Source organism: Panthera uncia, chromosome C2 (assembly GCF_023721935.1).
Source record: "Panthera uncia isolate 11264 chromosome C2, Puncia_PCG_1.0, whole genome shotgun sequence".
NCBI lineage: Eukaryota > Metazoa > Chordata > Mammalia > Carnivora > Felidae > Panthera > Panthera uncia.
Genome location: NC_064810.1, coordinates 94,307,729 through 94,330,429, shown reverse-complemented (window position 1 = coordinate 94,330,429; position 22,701 = coordinate 94,307,729). Strand labels below are relative to the sequence as shown.

Here is a 22,701-nt window from a genome sequence, read left to right as displayed (position 1 = left end):
AACATCCAATGTCACATTTTATTCTCACGGCAACCCTGATTGGATAGGTACAATTATTTTTATTTTTATTTTTATTTTATTTTATTTTTTTTAATTTTTTTTAACGCTTTTTATTTATTTTTGAGACAGAAAGAGACAGAGCATGAACGGGGGAGGAGCAGAGAGAGAGGGAGACACAGAATCGGAAGCAGGCTCCAGGCTCTGAGCCATCAGCCCAGAGCCCGACGCAGGGCTCGAACTCATGGACCGCGAGATCGTGACCTGAGCTGAAGTCGGCCGCTTAACCGACTGAGCCACCCAGGCGCCCCGGATAGGTACAATTATTATCACCATGTCACATATATGTAAATTGAGGGGCACCAAATTAAGTCACTTTTCCCAAATCACGCAGCTAGCACACAGAGCCTCAAAGAGGACATAAGTCTGGAAAGTCTCAATCCAAAATCTTGTTGCCCTCCCCTCTGCCATGCAACTTCCATGTTATCACATAATGATCATCTTTAGAAGAAAACATAAGCGAAAACACTCATCTTGAACCAATAGAATTTTTGTATTAGTATTCACTCAGTCAGCAACTCTAAAGTTCTTAACCTAAGAGAAAGTGTCCTATCACTAATTACTTTTAGATCCTAGATATAATCGACTGCTCCCCAGTCTTCAAATTTTTTTGTTAGAGACAAGTCCTATGCATTGCAAGATGGCAATCACTGTCAGACTCTAACATTATTGTTAAAGTTTCTCTTTATTGGGGTGCCTGAGTGGCTCAGTTGGTTGAGCATCTGACTTCAGCTCAGGTCATGATCTCATGGTTCGTGAGTTCAAGCCCCATGTCAGACTCTGTCAGGTCATGATCTCATGGTTGGTGATTTCGAGCCCCGTGTCAGGTTCTGTGCTGACAGCTTGGAGACTGGAACCTGCTTCGGATTCTGTGTCCCCCCCCTCTCTCTCTGTCCTTTCCCCACTCACACTCTCTCACTCTCTCAAAAATAAATAAACATTAAATTTTTTTTAATTTAGAGTTTCCTTTATTAAATAAGTACTGGTTTGAGAGAAATCATACAAATAATGTTTTTGATATCTATGGCTTATTTTACCTATGTATTTTGGTCTACAAGCCACACTTTCAAAAATGCCCTATTTCTCTAAAATACAAATTCAAATTATTTTCCAAAAGTGCCTTTTTTTGGGAAATGTATTTAACTTTTTAAAAACTGTTTAAATAGAGTTCAGAAAGGTGGTCACTACTTGCAATATTATCTTTGAGCTTTCTCTTATAAAAACTTTCTTTGTGAAGACTACCATATTTCTTCATTTAATTTTAATTATATAACAAGTAATGGTGTGAGGCAGTTATTATTGGCTCATTGTTCAAATAAAAATACAAGAACCAATTAATTTAAGTAGTTTCCCTAGAATTGCACAATAGTGGCAGAGTTAAGACTTGATTCTTCATGTCTAAAATCCAGATTCTAGCTGTTTCCATGGATCTACGTCACCCCCCCCACTCCTTATATCTTCTTATGAGTCACATAATCCTATATCCCTTCATCATTCTTTCATTTGCTCTTTCATTCTTGCACTCATTATTTTCCCAATTATTAAATGTCTGTGTTATGGACTGAATGTTTGAATCCTCCCCAAATCCATATGTTGAAGCCCTAACTCCCAATGTGATTATATTTGGAGATATCTAAGGACTTTAGGTGGTAATTAAGGTTAAATGAGGTCATAAGGGTGGGGACCTGATCCAGTAGGATCAGTGTCCTTATAAGAAGAAACACCAGGGCACTTTTCTCCTCCCCTAAAGCTGTGTGTGTGTGTGTGTGTGTGTGTGTGTGTGTGTGTGTGTGAGCATAAGCACACACATGCATCTAGAAGTGGCCATGTGAAGACATAGCAAGAAGGTGGCCAACTGCAAGCCAGCAAGAGAGTCCCCATCAGAAGCCAAATCACCTGGAACCTTGATCTTGGACTTCTAGCCTCCAGAATTATGAGGAAATAAATTTCTGTTATTTAAGCCACCCAGTCAGTAGTATTTTGTTATAGCAGCCTGAAGGAACTAATCCAATCTGGTTATTTCAGGTAAGGTACTTGGCATTAGATAGCACCACAGACACCACAGATAAAACACAATCAAGACATTATACTTAGAGGATACAGCTATGGATACTTTGCTCTATTAGGGAAATTAGGCAAATAATTTGGATGTTGTACAATGCTTTAAGTTCTTTAGTTCATGAATTTACTTGGCGCTATGGTGAGGCAAAATTCAAGCAGTACTAAATTGTGACTAGAAAGGTCAAGGATAATATCATGGAAGAAAGGGACTTGAAGAATGAATAGATACCTGATAAGGATGGGAAGGAAAATATGGTTCTCATGTGGGAAGACCAGTGTGAGCAAAGAATGGAGGCCTGATAGAACACGGGAACTACAAATCATACAGGGTTGGTATGGAAGGCAGTAGAGTCAAAGATAACCCATTTTTTGGCTTCAGCAACTGGACAGACAGTAATACAATTTATTATACAGGAAATGCACAAGGAGGGGAGGTTTGTAAGTAGCAAAGAGCAAGGATAGTACTGGAGATAACAATGATTTGTTCAGTTACGATAGGCTGAGTTTCTGTAGGGGAAACAGTACAGAATCTGATGAATGCTTTTCACTCAATAATTGTTTTCCTGAATATGGATTCCCTCTGTTCGTGTGCATTTTCCTTGCCCTAAGAGGTTTTTTTTCTCCTTAAATTGATCATTTTTAAAAATGAAGGAGTATCAAAACACGAGGTCACACTAGTTGATCACAACTATCTCTCTAACCAAACAGTACAGAAATCAGCTACAGTTCAGGACAAATATGACAGGAGAATGATTAAAAATAAGCACGCAGGAGTAGGGCAAGATGCCTTTGTGAAAGTGCCTTTGTTGATCATGACTGGGTTTTGTATTAACTAGGGTAAGATTAGAAGGAGGAAAAAAAAAAAAAAACAACCTGGAGTCAAGAGCTCAAGTGCTCCTCCATGGATAACAAGATTGCCAAAATCACCAAAAAAGCCCTTTCTCTGGTTTTGTTCATAATACATCTAGAGCAGGTAATCCACACTCTCCAAAGTGAGAGCAACCATTAAAATGGTGAAGAAAACTACCGAATTGACCATCAGTTGAATTCTTGAATGAGAGAGAGGGAATGGGCGATCTTTAGCCAAAGAGTCATGAACTATTTGTAGAGGTTAACTTGACTTCCAAGCAATAAAACAACTCAGTTTTGACATAATGAAAAGAATCATTTTACATTTCTCAAAGTATTTTCCTGTGTATATACTGAAGACATTCTACTCCAAGGAGAAAAATAATTATTTTTAAATTTCCTCTAAATGAAGAATTTTCCCCAGACTCATCCCCCAATACAGACACCCTGTTTAAAGAGACACAGTCCTACATTTATCAACCCTGTAACTGCAAAATTATTTTGTTATTAAGCCTTGGTTTATTCCAAGCCTTCTGGATAATCTCGAGCAGTGCAGAACTTGTTGTTTAGCTCTGGAGATTTTGTAATAAAAGTTTAATGAGTTACTTATTATTAGAATGTTTATAGCCTTTATTTTAAGGAGAACAAAAATGACGTAAAGTTCTACGCATTTAGTTTAAAACGAATTCAACTCACATATCAGTTAATGCTACAGTGATTTTTTAAAAACCTCTTATCAATATATGTGTCTAAAAGCAATGTAGCCAAGCCACAACTTTCCCCGAGCCGTGGCTAAGAACAAAACTAAGGAAGGATTTCTCACTTGCAATCATGTCAAATCCAGATCTTAACTTTTGGGATTTTAGAATTTGGACAAGAATTGTTTTGATTAAGGCATTTTGAGCAGATTTCATAAGAGGATACATATAAACCAAAGGAACAAAAATTTGAAATTAAGTCCTGAAGGCACTACATATTTATTGCTATTTAAAATGTTGACCATGTATTCTATTAATGATCATAAATCTTAAGAGAAAATACAAAATAAATCTAGCTTATCTGATGTCTGTCTACCTGAAATACTATGAAACTAAAGGTCAATCACATCTCCAAAAAAACACTTTCTTACTAATATAGAAATTGCCTACACATGTTGCAAATATAGACCAGTTTTTCCAGAAATTATGATGTTATTATTTAACCACAAAAGTTTTCAAGTTATAAAAATAAATAGGAAGTATATATAGCCCCAGAATCTATATAAAAATTATAAGCTCAGAATAACATAGTTACCTGTTCTTATTGAAATAAAATTTACTTAGTAATCAGGCTGTAACTTCTCATTCCTAGATATTACCAAGATGGTTTTGTAAAAATCATGGCTAAGACTGGCAACTGATTTCCATATTGATTTTTGCTGTCATTATTATGCATGAAGTATTCATTAGATAAATTTGAATATAAAAAACCATCACAGAATTCAGCACAGTGCTCACATTCTGGAAGCAGGTAGAAAAAGGAGGGTTATCACAAGAGTGACAAAATATATTAGAACACAAAGCAAAATGACCATGTAGAATCAAAGTAAAACCAAATTAACTCAGCCACAAAATGGAGAAAACAAATGTTTCCTCCAATCTTCCAAGCCTCGCCCTCAAAGGAAAGATAAAATACAATAAATTTGTCATATGATGACAGTTGTTTGCTTATGCCAATACTATATGAATGGCCACATACAATGCTTCTAAATGTTAACTATAAAAGCTGTATTTGTTCCCTTTGGTATGTTTTTAAGTTGATACTATTCTTTACCATTCATTAGTTGAGTTCCTTTCTATCATGCTATACCTTAGTGCAACAGTTTGTTTCTATCAAGAAGTGAGCTTATGAGGGAGGTTCATTCTTAAATATCTATTTGAAGACATTGTACAACAATTGGAATTTGCTTACTTTATGGTCACTTTAAAAATTAATCTTTTCTTCACATATCTGAATATACTTAAATGTGTAAACTCAAAATATATTCTTACCTCCCATCCGTAGCTGGGGTCTTTCAGATTTGACCGCTGCTCTCCCACATAAGGCCCAAACTTTTCACCTGCTTCAATCTTCCTTTTGGTCCATATTCCTAGTCCAGCTCCAGGCATATTTGACTCTCGAAGTTCAAATTCAGCAGGAATGGGGATATCATCAGGGATGTAGATGGGGGCTTTGTACGGAGAGCCCTCCTTTGGAGTGAACGCTTCGCTGGATGTGGCTGGAGAGCATGGCTCTTGAATATTGAGGGAGGGAGTGCTGGCTACTCCATCTGCATCTGGCATTTCTTCCAAAGGAATTTCAGGGTAGCTGCCATATACACACTCATTATCTGTGAAAAAATGATAACTTTGTAAATTCATATTCATGTAGAAGAGTTAAAATCCCACAATTCAGTAGCCACCTTGTAATGTCATTGTTCTTTGAAGACAAAATAAGGAAGGCCATTGTTAAAATACACCTTCATTAAAATCTCTGTCATTCACAGATGGGGGATTTGGTTTATCTGTGGTGAATCTATAAATCGAATGAGCTAATCTTCAACTGTCAATACTCTCATGGGCCAGATCTAACCATTATTTAGCTGGGAAACAATCAGCAATTTAATTACTGGTCTGAGTAAAAGAGATAAGTAGTAAACATATGTGTACCTACAACCCCACAAATCATCCTAAATCAGGAGGTGATAGCTTTACCATGGAATGTATTGGAAAGTTGTATCATGCAATGTATCTCAGATAAATTGTAGGAGAATCGTCAAAGACTCCAAGGGCTACGATGGGCAACAAGGCTTAAATTTGTGTGGCAGGACTATTTACTGAAACATTATTTTATGTTTGTTCTTTCTCAATCTTTCCTTTCCCATTTCAAACACATCACCAAGCCATTGGTATTCTTTGCCTCAGCAACTTACACAGAGCAGAGAATTAAAGTTACTTGAACTAGACTGTATTATGCAAAGCAAAATAAGTCAGGCAGGGAAAGACAAATACCATATGATTTCACTCATATGTGGAATTTAAGAAACACAACAGATGAACATAGGGAAGGAAGGAAAAAATAAGATACAAACAGAGAGGGAGGCAAACCATGAGAAACTCTTAAATACAGAGAACAAACTGAGAGTTGCTGGAGGGGGGGGGTGCATAGGGGGATGGGCTAAATGGGTGATGGGCATTAAGGAGGGCATTTGTTGGGAGAAGCACTGGGTGTTATATGGAAATGATGAATCATTGGATTCTACTCCTGAAACCAATACTACACTGTATGTTAACTAGGATTTAAATAAATACATTTAAAATAAAATAAATAAGTAAATAAAGCTACTTGAAGCTAGTGATTCCTCTGGACATTTGTAAAAACAAAAATCATTAAAGAAATTCAGCAAGTTTTCCAGAGGAGAAAGCAGGGTAGAGTAAAGGGGAGTCTGGACACTCTGCACTGGGGCTCTCAGGACTCCACAAGGCAACACAGCCCCCACACCTGAAGTAAATGAATGCACCATTTCAGACTTTAAGATCTTTACGCAACTTGCTGGAGGGTTAAAAAGTAGTGACTGAGCTTGAATTTCCCACCAGTTCACCAGTTGAAGGGAATTTCAGTTATCTTAAGGGAAAAAAAAAAGCACACATTTCTTGCTCACAAGGATTATGGACTGAAAGTCATAGCTGATTTGTTTGATTTGTAAACCCTCAAGGAGAAAAGAGTTAAAATGATATGGAGACAAATGTCGATCAGAGCCATCCAAAGGTAAAATGAGTTGCCTTAAGTTCCCATATCACAAGGCTTCTAACATAACCTAGATAATCATAAATTAGGGATAATTTGGAGGAATTTCAGCTTCAGGTTGATGACTAGACTAGATGACCTTTAAGATGCTACCAACCCTGCAGTTCTATAAATTATTAAAATCTTCCAAGATATTTTATTGGGCTAGAGGGTAGAACACTTGAGTTCTAGCCCCAATTCCCTCTCTGATTCAATGTGGAAGTTTATTAACTATGACACTCATTAACAATTGTTGATCAAGTACTGACTTCTCTTAAAGATTTATGAAGTACTGATTCCTCTTAAAGTTTTAGCACATGCCAAAGTACCTTTCTAATGAAGTGCTTGGTTCCTGAGTCAAATAATAAGAACATGCCATTTAAACCAAGCATAGAACCAAACTCTAGGACCCAACCTCATTCCTTGAGACATTGACCACAGCACACAAGCTTACTATCATTCAAGTTCATTGTATCCAAAATCTTGCACATTATTGTCTGCCCTCACACTGAGTCTCCTGCCTCCTTCACAATGTCTATTAAGAATACTATTTCCCCCCTAATTATCCATGTTCAAGGTTCTAAAATAACATGGACATTTTCTCTCCTTCATCCTCCAATTTATTCAGTCATTAATGCTGTCCGTTCTTCTTGCAAGATTTTTGCCCTCACCTCATTCATTCAATCCATGTTTTCCTTCCTGAATTTTCTAACAGTCCTCTATAATGTCTCCAGACATCCAGCCTCTTTTCAGCCAGTATCCCTCAATACTAAGTCTGTATAATGCTGTTAAAGTTATCTTCCCGGCACATCCATTTTCCTCTGTAATAGCCTGCAATAATTCCCAGTATCCACAGGTAAAGTCTAAAGTTCTTAGGCTTGCTGGGGCACCTGGGTGGCTCAGTCAGTTGGGTGGCCAGTTTTGGCTTGGGTCATGATCTTGTGATTCACGAGTTCTAGGCCCACACTGGGCTCTGTGCTGACAGCTCAGAGCCTGGAGCCTGCTTTGGGTACTGTGTTTTGGTCTCTCTCTGCCCCTCCACTGTTTTCTCTCTCTCTCTCTCTCTCTCTCTCTCTCTCTCTCTCTCAAAAATAAATTTAAAAAAACATTTAAAAATAAAATAAAATAAAATAAAATAAAATAAAATAAAATAAAAAAGTTCGTAGGCTTGGAATAAAATCCCTTTTATTTTAAAACCATTCTCCTTTCCTCTCTGATTCTCAACACTTCTCAGTAGGAGGACCCAGGCCAGAATAGGCTTATCCCTGTCTTTTGAACTCAAAGAAATTTTCCCTGCAGTTCTTCCTGCTGGGTCACCCTATCTGCACTCCTCTGCCCGTCTGCCTTTTAGTCATCCTGTCAGGTCACATTTCAGCTTACCATCCCATTTAACACAAGTACCCCCTTTCTCTGAGTTCTTATAAAATCCACCCCCAAATATGATGATCAAATAATGCCATGCACTGCTACTTAGTTTAATATGAATGAATCTGCTATGCCAACTAGGAAATTGGTCTTTAAAGGAAAGAGTCAGAGCTCATTATTCTTAGAAAGCACCTACATAAAGGTGCCTAATAAATACTTACTAAAGAGATAACCAACCTACCGTATATTTTTATTAAACTATTAAACCAAATCTATATTTTCTACCAAATGTAGGAAACTATTTTGATTCTAAAAACCACCTTTAAAGCCATAGAAATGGAACACAACAGATTATAAACTTTTCTCCAAATCCAACATCAAAAGAAACAATTTTAGTAATGCCCCCAAAGAGATATCATCAGAGAAATATACTTCAGGGTCTAAACACCCTTGATAAAGTCTATCTAAATTTATCCTTCAGGGAGATTTTGCACTTCAGCCTAAGAGCCAAAAGTTCACTAGCACTCTTGACACAGCTAAAAATGTATTTTAAAAATCTCTGTAGAGTTGTAACATTTAACTACTGCAAATGTAGAGTTACTTTACAGATTCTTAAGGGGATTTCTCACACATTGTGAACACTTTGTTTTTCTCAAGAACTAAGTGCTATAAATTGCAAGTATTGTATAATCTATAGACTTGTCCATTTAGGCAGCAGGAAACAAAAAGACATCCAAATGAATAGAACTATTTCCTCCAGTAATTATCCATTAAAAGTCAGTAACATTTCTCCTATTTCCTCAAAGGGTTAAATCACTCATACTGTCAGTTCCATCAAAGTGATCTCAAATCTTAAAAAAGGATAGAGACAAACCCATCTGGGCCCCCCCCACTGGCATAGCTGACCTCATGACCTTTGAGTTACCCACAAACTCTTCCAATGCATAATCTGAACGAGTGCGTTTGGATTTCAATTCTTGTGGAGACAAAGTACACATGTGTGCCCGGCTGCTGCACACAAGAGTTTGAATTTAAAGCCTGAATGCAATTCTGCTTACAATGGCAAAAAATTCCAATTAAACCCAAAGAACAACTGATATAGGTCACGCAAATTCTGGAAAAAGACTCATGGTCCTATTTATCCACAGGCAGGCACTAAATGTATACGCAAACCCAGGCAATTTGTTTTCAAGCCTCTGTTAATCTAGTATCATCCGAATTAAATATACAAAGGGTTGTAGTGACCAATAAAGAGAAATAGAAAACTGCTGAGTTTTACAAATTGAAACGTGCAACAGTATTTCAATGTCATCTGGCATTACAAAATTTTCAACAGCAAATGCAGTTTATCACACTGCATTGAATATTTGCATAAACCGAAGTAAATTAATGCCTCCATGTACATTACTCAAGAACTATCCAAAAAGCTGCTAAAACATTTCATCTAAATGACGAACTACCTCCATTATCCTATCTCCGTTAAATCTTTGCTATGGGGGGGGGGGGGGCGCGGAATTGGGCACATTTACAATAGGTAAGTATCAGGTAAGAACTGCTGTATACATCAGTGGTCCCATAAAGATGAATACCCCTTGTAACTTCTTGGAGCTGAGTTGCCTGCTACCAGAATGTGCTTCATGCATCCTTTAGACGTGTCATTAACTGAGTGAGGACAGAAAGACAAGCTTATTGTTGGACTTGAGAAAAATGACTTGGGAAATGCTTCTGGAAATCAGCCTTTTCGATTCAAGTTTTAAGTGTTCTCATATCCCTGGAGACCAAACAAGACCACACTCTTGGACTGGAGTATATTTATTTCTATGACTCTTTGAATAACTAACACAGGTTTCCACTCAAAGAGAGTCCCATTCTGGAAGCATTCAGAATCGGCTAAAGGGAAATTGCAGAAATAATACCGACAATAATAGTAACTTCCATAGACGTATCTGTACCTTCTCACTTGAATACTCGGAATCCTGTAAGAAAGCCACGGTGATAAATAGTCTTCTATTTTCCAGATCTGGAACGGATACTCAAGGATGCAAAACCGTGTGTCCAAAATCCCCTGAGACTGGAACCTAGGTGTCTAAAGCCAACCGTGTCTGTAACTCTCAGGCAATCTCTTTTTTTTTTCCTTTTTCTTCTCTAAGGATATGTTTTAAAGTTCGATTATTTCAACATTGTGGCCATACTGTGTGAATAGTTTCTGTTTTTCACTTGACACTTTATTATGAACACTTATGTTTTTCAAAATATTTCCTAAAGATACATTTAATTGTTGCATAATATTCCATTACATGGATCTACAAAAAGTGAACTATTTCCATGGGAATTACTTAAGTTGTTTCTAACTTTCTGTTGCATCAGTACCACTAAGATAAACATAGTTTCATATAAATATGCATATTCATCCATTTTAATTCCCTTAGAGTAGATTATTGAAAGAAAATAGTGAATATTGGGGCACCTGGGTGGCTCAGTAGGTTAAGCGTCCGACTTCAGCCCGGTCACGATCTCACGGTCCGTGAGTTCGAGCCCCGCATCGGGCTCTGGGCTGATGGCTCAGAGCCTGGAGCCTGCTTCCGATTCTGTGTCTCCCTCTCTCTCTGACCCTCCCTGGTTCATGCTCTGTCTCTGTCTCAAAAGTAAAATAAACGTTAAAAAAAAATTTTAAAAAAAAAGAAAATTAGTGAATATTAACAGGCTTTTCGGAAGTATATACCAATTTATACTCCTGTAAGCTACACTAGCACTTATTATTATGTCTTGCTTTTAAATTTTATTAATACAATGGAAAAAATTATGTATGTGTTGCTCTTTTAATTCACATCTCAGTTGACCACGGAGACTAAAATTTTTTGTCATTCATAGTTGTTCTTTTGCAAATTGTTCATTGTTTTTGTCCATTTTTAATTGAACATTTATTGGCCTGCCTTATTAATAATAAAAAAAAATTATCCCTTGATACAGTTTGTGCTACTTTCCCTAGTAAATAATTTATCATTTGGTTTTTCTCATGGGTTTATGTTGTATAAAAATTTTAACTTTTATGGAACGAAGTCTATGTTTGCTTTGTGATTTTTACATTTTTCTTAGAAAGTCCTTACCCATCCTAAGGAAGAAAAAGAGATTCTCTTTTATTTTCTTTGAGTTCCATAGTTGCTTTTCTACTAACCTTGGATTACCAATGATTTACTGCTGAGTGAAAAGCAGAGAAAAATGATTTCATTTATTTGAGCTCCTGTGAACGGCAGGCTAGGAAAAAAAAATGCCATTTCACTCGTAATTCTTTGGTTCTTATTTGCAAGCCTGGCCTAAAATGCCTTTTCTTTTTGTGGGTTTTATATAACTCACCATTTGTTTCACTTGGCCTCTCTGCCTCGTTTAACTACAAATCTTCTGGACAGATGCCATTCAAAATCCTGAGTTTCACCATTAATAGCATTCACTACCCGTCATAATACTTATCACTCAGCATTATCATTAGTGATACTAACATAAATAATTTCCTGTCTACTCTTCATTTTCGTTCCTTGACAGAAAACATTTAGCAACCAAGTAGCGTTTCATTTTAATATTAAAAGCATATATACATAGTTTGACTATTAAGTAAGCCTGATTTCTGTAGGCATTAAACAAGAAATCAGTTCTTTATACTCAGCTGTACACACATATAATACACACATCCACGTGCATTTGCAGTGTATGTGCATGTGTGTAATAGCTCACTAATCTTTCAAATAGGCTGAGACAGAAACATGGTTTGAGATCTCAAGCAGACTGGTTGAGATCATAACTACATGAAACAACTGCCAGGAGGAGACCAGCTAGGGAATTGAACAGATTAGGTAACTCAGAAATTTAGACATTTCCCCCCATTATGTTCCTCATTGCAGTTTTGTAATAAAAACATGAGCAAACTTCAAAGGAAGCTCCGTAGTAAAGGTTAATTGCTACTAAAGAAGAGGGTGGGCCCGAGCGCCAGTACTTTGTGCCCAACTCGCAAGCAGACAGGAAGGATTACACGTGGCTGAGAGCTGAGGATGCGTGCCCAGCTCTAGGCAGAGAGGAGGCACGGCCAAACCCCAGAGGCCCACCAGGGACCTCCTGGTAGGACGTGAGCACATGAACACGAGTCCATGAGTCGGTGCCTGCTAATGGTAGGGCAGGGAAGGGCGGGGGAAGACATCGATTTCCTTCCCAAATTAAAACCGGACGTGCTCTTCTTCCCTTGTTAGGACAATTCCAGAACGGTTACGGCAGCATGTTTGTGAGAAAGCAGAGGACCCCTGGAGCCAGCTCTTCTGCACCAGCAACACAACCAATAAACGCGTGCTGGGCTTGGGGAAAAGGGTGGAGCCCAAGTAATGCCAGATGCACAAACAGAACAAAGAAGGGCTATGAACTGGCCAGGAGAATATTCAGTGAGAATGGCCCCAAGATAATGAAATTTAAGATCCCAATGAAAGGAAGAAAGGGAACTAGTAAAAGTAAGGAAAATGATTTTCCAGAAAACTGACTTAAACTAGCTTTGAAGGACTGTAGGAAGGGTCCAGAGGTGTAGGTTTAGAAAAGAGAGGCATCTCCTAGAATGGAAGCTGCTGACGGACACAGTCTTCAGAAAGTGCTGCCTCCAGAGAGGGCTGAGAAGAAAATAGACCTCCATGGAATCTTTTGACACTGAACTGCACTTGTAGAATTCATGTCTCCAGAGACCATTATTTTTTGTGAGATAATCTATCAACATGGCTTGGCACATGGAATTTTTTTAATGACCTTCTAAGCTTCCTTGCTCCTCAAGTATTTGCTACTTCCTTGTACCATGCTATTCCATTTCTTTCCTATGGAACTTTCTCCCCCAGTGTTTCCTAAAAATATTTCATTTATGGGCTGTCAAAAAGACCCAAAAGTATGAAAGAGTGTTGGGAGGCCAGCAAGGGAGATGGCAGAAAATACCACATAAATTGGAAGTAAGGGACCAAATCAATGAGCAAACATTTATCTTGCTCATAGGATTGTGGCATACCCCTCGCTTGTCCTGTGGCTTTTAAATCTGATTAAGAGTTTCTCCACTCTCCTAGGAATTTCACAGACATTTCACTAAACAAGTATGGTTTGTGAATTAAACTGGTAGCTTCTAAACTATAATAAAATGGGTTTGGCCACTTTCAAAAGTTCCTCTTCAGAGGTGGAACTAAGCTATTTTAAAAGGGTTATGGAAAGAAATTGCCAGAAAATTCATAGTTGAGGTACCAGTAAAGCCCTTTGGTATCTACTTACAGAATCGAAAACAGCTAAAATAAAGACATTAAAGCTCTGCGAGTACTACTCCAAGGAAAAACACGGCCTGGTTAATGTTTGGCTTTATTCAGTTGTTAGGGAACCACGGTCACCAATACCCACTGGAATGCCCAGGTAAGAACAGACTTATCACAGATCAGATAGGGGTTCTTTTTACATTATAACTATGTGCCTCAACTTTCTTTTAGCAATACAAATTTTTAAGAGACTTTTGGCAATCTTTGACCTGATGGCTGTTCTCGTAAACTTTTTATATTCCCAAAGTGATATTCCTTCAGATTCATTTAGGGTAAAATAGAAATGCCCTGAAATCATGGTGCAGCAGACTGGGTGGTTACTCCTCAGGCAGTCTGAAATGACCAGAGTACAGCCTTTCAGTATTCAAGCCATATCTACAGTAATTATTTGCCAGAGTATCTAAAAGAAGGCAGGCATTTCCTGTTGCACACAAATGGGACACTCTTATCTAAATGACTGTTTAAACAGGTATTTAAGAAAAGACTATCACAGGCAGGAATTTACTGATGACGGAACACATTAGTTTAGGGCTGGACACATTAGTGGAGGACTAACCATTGTCAGGAAAGGAAGCATATCAGCATCAGGAAGGTATAGAGAATATTTGACAACTCCCACATGGGCCAAGATGGGGGATTATAGACCCTGCCATTTGCATTTGGGAAAAGGAGGGAAAATCAAAAATAGAGATCTGGATTCAACAATGTGTCTCCAGCACCTGGGGTAACCTTGAAAGTGAGAGCTTGAGAGCCTTAGGTCTTTTGCGTCCCTGTTTCCCTATCCATAAATAAGCACATTGGACAAGCTCAGCCCTAGGTCCATTCCACTCAAGCAATCCCCATTCTACATAATGAAAACCAAAGGATGGACAAGGTTCGGTGTACCAAAAGCTTATAAAACATATTTCCTGAAAAGACACTTTGAGAATTGGTTTGGTCTCTCTCAACGTAACCTAGGAGCCACTGTCCTCTGGCTGCCTAACTTTGCTCTAACCAGTGAAACTGGAATTTATTCCCAGTAGAGGCTTATAAAACTGGGCTGTTATTCTCACATTAAGTAGACTGCCCTCTGGTGAGGACTGTGGTTTACGTGTGGGCAGAATGTGTGGTTTACTACCTCTAATTTGTTTATGTTGTTGATGGTGGTTTCAGAAGAAAGCAGCAGCCCTTCCCATGCTAAGGAGTGACCTGATTTGATTCCTTAAAAAAAGAAAGAAAGAAGTGTTTAAGGGGGGGAGGGGAGCAGGAGGGCACATTAATGTGCCATTGCTAATGGAGGAGTAACTGGGATCCCTTTGACCACAGCTCTGCTTCATTCAGCTCTGCATGTGAAATGAGAGCCCCAACTTGTTTATTATAATTACCTAAGTGTGGCTTGGTGGCTTTTGGCAGACATCCTTCTTGCCTCCAAAAGAGAGACCAACACTCAGGAGCTACAAGTTAAAGGAAGGCGGGGCGAGGGGGGGGGGGTGTCATTTTGTAGCGAGGAGAATGAATTCTAATATAAACTGAGTGAAAATATTCAAAACGACCCCAAAAAGATAAAGATCAAAAAATAAGTGGGATTGAGCTCTATTTTCTACCATATAACAAAGATAGGTGTGTAAGAGAACTGAATAAACTGTATAAATGTAAGTTCAAATTCATTCTCACAACGGACTTGACACAGTCTCTTCCCTACTGCTACAAAACAGAAGAGCTGTCTTATAGCCAGAAGTTCTACATAAAGAAAAGAAAATAATTATGCGTGTCTGGCAGAAGAGGGAGTTGTAGCAATGGCTTGCTGATAAAAAGGAATGTGAACAAGCAATAGAACACTATCCTAACCACACTCTTGGTTTGATAAGGAGCAGAGAGGGCCCCAAAGAGTGAAATTTTGTTAGAGTCTCAAAATTAGGTTTTATTTGAAAATGAACAATGGCCCTTGTTCTCACAGAGCTTGGTAGCAAAGACAACAACGACTTCTGACCTTAAAGTGATTCTGTGGGGAGAGTTCCTTGATTTTGGCTAATTTCAGCTTGGACTCTGGCCCTATTGCAAATGCAGGTCTTTGGTGTAAAACAAGTTTAGATGGTTCCAAGGATTTCAGTTTTCCGACCCCATTTTAATCTATAAAGGCCCCCATATTGAATTTCCCACCACTACATCATATTAAATGTAAGACCATTCAAAACCATGGGGATGGACGCAATGTCATTGAAAAACATAAAAGAAGGGTTTTTCTTTTTAATTTGAGAAAACATTACACACTTTGGCAAAACGTGTTTTCAGAAAAATATGAACAGATGTGCTATGCGTATGTGTATACATACACTAAATAGCACTTACGATTTGAGAGGGGGTAATTTCAACATTGCTAAGTGGTAACACAAGCTAGGTATTTAAGGGAATGATATAATATGACAACTTCATAGACTCCCAAACTATGTATGGTCTCTGGAAACTGTCATTATCAACATGGACAATAACTAGTAGCATTAGGTGGTCTGTACAGTATCCTTCAGTGTCCAATCGAGTCACACAGTCTGAGACACTTGACGGGCGCCAGGCACTGCCTCCTAATGAGAAGTGACTTTTTTACAAAGGCATTCAAGACCTCTTCTATATAAATTACTATCGTTTGCAGCAAGAGAGGATTATAAATGTTTGCTGGCAAAAACCAAATTTATTTACAAACTGGGTCTAATTTATTTATGGCTCCAGTACAATCAGCTTTTGTCGAAATATTTATGTTATCTGTACTTCTGCCTCACTAAACTCTACCGCAATCATAAACACTGTTGAAAAATTATTTGCAGTTAGCAGGATTTAAACTACCCATTATACCACCAGCTAGTGCCAGTAAACTTTTGCACTGGTTGATAAAGTTTCCTCTGTGGGATAAATATACATTTGACTTTCAAGATCTTTGGTGGGCTCCATACTGTGAAAAGTGAAGGATTAAACAAATGCCCCAGACTTTACCAGTTTTGTGCGAGGGCTTCAATGGCACATTCCAGTTGAAGTTTTGACTACAAAGAGTGCCCAGATTCCAATCCTTTTCTAGGAGAATTAGATGACTGAAGTGTTGGGATAATAGTCTTTGCCCATGTCTTTGCCCAACACTATTGTCTGCTACTTTCCCGACTTGCTCACTCACCCATTCCAAAATGTGATTTTGCCGTGCCTTGCATGGTACAAGTTGCTAAGGCTAGATCTAGAGTTGTGTAAGATGCATTTTCTGCCCTCAAGGCTCTTACAGTTGAGTAGTGAAGACAGAAATGGTAACAGGCATATGATAATGCAGTCAAATTAGGTCTAAGTTGAGGTTATGAAGAGTGATGGCTGTTAAAGAGTTGAGTATAAGCAAGAGCAACTGGGTATGCCAACCTTAGAGTAACTCCTAGCCTTAGATTGACCAAAACCATATATGCACTACATTTTTTTAAGAATGAGTCTCTTGCTTCATGTTTTTGGTGGAAATGCAGTTGTGATGCAGTTATTTCTTTTTTTTAATTTTTTTTAACGTTTATTTATTTTTGACACAGGGAGAGACAGAGCATGAATGGGGGAGGGTCAGAGAGAGAGGGAGACACAGAATCTGAAACAGGCTCCAGGCTCTGAGCTGTCAGCACAGAGCCCGATGTGGGGCTCGAACTCACGGGCGGCGAGATCATGACCTGAGCCGAAGTCAGACGCTTAACCGACTGAGCCACCCAGGCACCCCATGATGCAGTTACTTCTGGATATCACTGAGTTCTTCACAGCAACATGAGGATCAAAATAAGAATGACTCACTCTCACTGCTTCTACATACCTCATACAATGGTGAAACCAACAGTTTACAAAACAGCATGGTCCATATTTCCATCACAAAATAAGCCAAGAGAAAACCACATAGAAAAGTTGATGGTTTCTGTGGCATGGAACTAGTAAAAATGTATTTCTATTTGATTTACTTCACTGAAACAAGACTAAAAGTTCTAAAAGTTCACCGTGAGCCAGGTGGGACTGATGTGATGCCAGTGAAAGTCCCAGCAGTCTATGAATGGCCCAAACCATATTTATCTTCTAGTTTGAATTAAGAGTTGCACCAAACAAACCATAGATCATTCTGGTTCACCTCAGAACAGTGCTGTCTTCAGACAGAAGACTGAGCAGATCACCCTAGAGCCTCCAATCTAAAGCAAGAGCTCTAAAGCAAGCTAGTAGGCAGTACTACTGATTTCTGGTGCCCCATACAACAGATGATGGTCCTTTCCCAGTTAATACCCACCTATGCCTATGATAGTCAAAGTAACCAAAAGCCAAAGTAGCAAAATAAATTTTGAAAGCTGTAATTATACAGTGAAAAACAACCTCAAAAAAAAAAAAAAAGAGTTATTTGCTCATCAAGGTCCTTCACAAAAAGGAATGCCAAAACCCTGCATATTTGTAACTTCGTATTTAGTAGTATATGCATAAAATATTTTGCTGTCCATTTATATCAAGATACAAATAAGATAGCCCTTACTTAGATCAGGTATTATTTTCCAAAATAGAGAAAAAATCTCAGTGACTGTTTTGTGCTTTTGCTGACCATCTTATGGGTCTATTCCAATATTCTTTAACAACCTGCTTGTTTTAATAGGTTGTAGGTTATAGCTATTCTAGTTGAGTTCAATCAAATATTTTGGCATTATACTGTTTAAACCTCAAGATAACTGACTGAAATGTTTATTTTTAATGGCATTGTAGAATTTAAGAGCTGAAAAGTATCAGTTTACTCATTTAAACATTTAAGATGCTTGCTGGTTCAAATATATTGTGGATTAATCCACGTAAACCTATGTAAACCATGACTGTTTGAGAGAAAAAACTGGAAATGTTCTATCAAAAGTATATGATGTTTAAATATTCACTGGGGGCAAGAGAGATACCTGAAGTCTATAGAATAATTACACGGTAACTTAACAAGATTTGTACTATTGTTGCTTTTGTTGTTTCTGTGGCTATTTTCATTGTATTAATATATCTACTTCATCTAACTCTTTAATACTCATTCCAACTATTAATTTTCAGCAACTGTGATCCAACATATACCACAAACCGATAACCATTTAGTCGATAAGACTTCTGCATACAAAGCACCATGGTGGGGTGGGGTAGGGGGAGCTCAAAGAAGAAGAAAGAAAAATTGCTGATTTCAGAGGACTTACCATCTATTCAGGGAGATAAGACAAATACTCAGGAAGAATTAACTTGTATAATATAAGGCTGCATTGAATACAGTCAAGCGAATGGTACAGAAAACAAGGACTACAATATTCAACACTAAAAGTGACATTCCTCTTCTTTAAGAGAAAACTGAAATGGAAGATGGCTAAAAATTCGACTTGTGATGAAGACAGATAATCAGGAGGATTGTGAAATAAAGGTTATAGACTGCAGCAAAGCCCTGGAGAGGTAATGACTTTTAATTGGATTGAGTTTATCATATTTGCAGAGGTACAGCAGACACAGAAGAAAGGATTAGAGTGATTTCCACTTTCCATTATTTGGCATAATGAGAAAACAGAGGGTGGTCCACATCTCTCATACATATTATAAGCCATAGGAGATGCTAAATGTCAGTTTTTGGTAGCATTGAGCTCTCCTAAATAAACACATTTATTTGGACATAGTTAAGTCAAAATAAGTCACCTGGAAAAAGGTCACAGGTCATTAATTTGCATAGTGCAAAGGATTTATGAATTTTTAAATTAACGCTCCTAAATCTTTACACCATTTTGAACAGTAGGGTATGTCTGCATTTTTCTTCAAAGTTTAGCTGGCTTAAAGGGTCAAATGAAAATACTTGACTGAAGAAAAAAACAGCTGAGTAGACTTTCTTTATTCTAGGTGGAAAAGAAGTACATTATATATTCTCCCAAGAAACAGCATTATATACATCTAGTCAACACACACACACACACACACACACAAACTTGTGGAAATATGTGGAGAGTCATTAAATGATCATGTAATTGGCACACCCTAACTTAAGTAAGCCCAAGTGGGAAAGGTTATTAAATCCACCACCACCAAAACTCCAATGGACTGTAAGGTGATGAAGGTAGGGACTACGGGTGTGAGATTTACTGCAGAATCCCCAGAACCCAGCAAAGTTTCTAGCCCACAACAATTCAATGTGTATTTGTTGACCTGAAAACATCTCCCAAAGCCAGCCAATTGTACTGAAATAGTGAGTGGTGTCTCTCTTTCCTCCTCTAAATTGGGAAATTCTAACACAAATTGACAAAAGGCATCACATAAATTGTGTCCTCAGTCTGTTTAGTAATAATTTCCCACTGAAGGAAAGGGAAGTGCATGCTGAATCTACACAAGCTTGTGTGCCCATGCACGCGTGAGCACACACGTACGCATACACACACACACACACACACACACACACACACACACTTTAAATGCTCAAGATGCTAATAGATGAATTTAACCAAATGGAATCAATTCAGGATTCGTACCATGTCTTCCTCACATTGCAAACCCTTTAAAAATATTGGTTATAATAAGAATAAAAATCAACAAACAAAAAGTCCCTGCATGGGTAACCCATATATTGTATCCTTTTCTCAAGCTTTTCACGGAGTCCTCCCGGAAAGGAAATTGGTAAAGCAATATCAAATATCGCCGACTACCTTTTGATTCCACCAGCACTTAACTGCAGCACCTGCTATGAACCAACAATATGTTGTCGGTTGTAGAATGTAAGCTTCGTGAGGGTGGGACTCCGTTTTGTCTACCACTGCATCTGCAGCCCCAAGCGTAGTGTCTGGTGCATGGTAAAGGTTCAATACATACTTGTCAAATGAATGAATAATATAGGAATACACAAATACAGAAATGAGCCTGTAAGAAATTCAGAGACTAGAGTCGTTATTCCACACTAGGCTGTGCATCCAAATTTAATCTCTTAAGGAGCTTATTTTTAAAAACACAAATTTGATGGCATTTCTAGAACTGGCAGTAAAGAATCCTTAGTTATATGATAGGATCATTCTTTGTAACATCTCCAGCTTCCTAGTCTGTAATCTTAACCCATAATATCACAAGTAAATTCAGATAACCTATAAACCACAGACCTAACCCAATTTCTGTTTAAACCAGAAGACCACACTGAGTTCAAGTCCACCTAACCACTTATGTGACCCAGGAAAGTCTCTCAGTCTATTTGAGTCTCAGTTTCTTTATCCATAGCTGATATTTTCCCATTATGGTAGCCATTACATACATGTAGTAATTAAGCATTTGAAATGTGGCCTTTCCAAATTGAGATGCACTGTAACTTTGAAACTACACACCAGATTTTTTTAACTTGATATGAAAATTATAAAATTGATAATATATAAAGATGAATATGTATATATATATAAAGTTGATAATTTTAGTATATTGGTTATATATACAATGAGCTAAATGTCTTGATATAATGGTTAAATAAAATGTGTTAGTAAAATTAATGATACCTGTTTATTTTTACCTGTTTTAATGTGGCTACCTACCAGAAAACTTAAAATTAATATATGGCTTACATTTATATTTCTATTAGACGAAAGTGGTTTTTAAAATACTTATGACACAAAATTGCCGTAAGAATCAGAAGAAATGATGCATTTGAGCATCTTGTGTAAACTTTAGGGGAAACCACAAATGCCAAAAGTCATTATCATTGTCACAGGGAAAAGTTTTCAGTCCTGTAAGTCTTAAGCGACACTTTTTTTTTTCAACGTTTTTTTTTTATTTTTGGGACAGAGAGAGACAGAGCATGAACGGGGGAGGGGCAGAGAGAGAGGGAGACACAGAATCAGAAACAGGCTCCAGGCTCCGAGCCATCAGCCCAGAGCCTGACGCAGGGCTCGAACTCACGGACCGCGAGATCGTGACCTGGCTGAAGTCGGACGCTCAACCGACTGCACCACCCAGGCGCCCCTTAAGCGACACTTCTTAAAGATCAGTGTCTTTCAGGTCTACCTGCATTCAGATAACAAAAAGTAATGATTCATGAACAATTCATTCTCTACTACTCCCTTATCAATAAATCTCTCAATAAACACTTGTTGAAATCAAACGTAAAGAAAAATCAATGTGGTCATTGACATGATACAAAAAGACGAGCTCTTTCTGGAACACTCCCCTGCCAGGATTTCTGTGTTGATATAAGAAACAGGGGCGCCCGGGTGGCGCAGTCGGTTAAGCGTCCGACTTCAGCCAGGTCACGATCCCGCGGTCCGTGAGTTCGAGCCCCGTGTCAGGCTCTGGGCTGATGGCTCCGAGCCTGGAGCCTGTTTCCGATTCTGTGTCTCCCTCTCTCTCTGCCCCTCCCCCGTTCATGCTCTGTCTCTCTCTGTCCCAAAAATAAATTAAAAAGGAAAAAAAAAAAAAAAAGAAACAGCCCAGATTGAATAAGGTTAAAAGAATGTTTCTGTTTGAAAAAGGTATTATTGACAATGAAAAATGAGCAACATTTGACGGTGGGAAATGATAAGCTTTTCCCATGATTTCACCCCAAAATGCAAAGGAGAAGAAAAAGTTGTGGGATTCACTTGTCCCCTTCCCTATCTCTTGGGTAGGGCACTTCAATTCCTCCCACAAACATCTCATTCCAACACTTCAAAAAGAATGCCTTGAAACACCTGGCAAATAAAAGAACATGAAGAACTTTCTTGCTGCTCTTTCATTACTTTGGTGTAATTGGTGAACCGCCGAATACACCTCCTTGGTCTGGGCTGATGGATGAAGATGGAAACAAGTACTCCCAGGCCATACATACATTATACTACCCTGATAACATTCCCCAGAGTTTTAAAAAGTTCAGTAGTTAGTTAGGAAGAACAGCAAACCCACCCAGAGTTCTCTACAAATTCTATTGTGCGAAAGTAAGGCATAGCCGAGGTTTCTTTGGGGGTAGAAAAAGGAATTGTCATACACAGCTCATTCCATACTCTTACTAGATCATGTCTCTAGACATTGATGAATATTAATTGATGTATTTACTGCAATGCAAGGCGGTTGCTAACCTACATTCCAGCCTTTGTTCCAAGTCTTGTATCATTTTCTTTCAGGCTGTTGATTTTGGAGTGGCTGTGTAATCCTGGTGAACTGCTAGCAAAGAGTGATCAATCAACACTTTGAAAGCGTCTGGTTCATCCCAATACCTGGGAGCTGCTTTGATAAATAGTATTCTTGGGACTATGTAAAATTTGCCATTGTGGGAGTAAATACATGTGGG

General features: G+C 38.2%; 1 protein-coding gene across 7 annotated transcripts in view; it reads right to left on the bottom strand.

Moving 5' to 3' along the window:
* Positions 1-22,701, bottom strand: part of MECOM (MDS1 and EVI1 complex locus) — a 556,524-nt gene that overhangs the window by 278,655 nt on the left and 255,168 nt on the right. For all 7 annotated transcript variants that reach the window (XM_049629605.1, XM_049629602.1, XM_049629610.1 and 4 more), the window contains exon 2: positions 4,998-5,335. In XM_049629605.1, the coding sequence (XP_049485562.1) occupies positions 4,998-5,335 (338 nt within the window). The remainder of the gene's footprint in view (positions 1-4,997; positions 5,336-22,701) is intronic.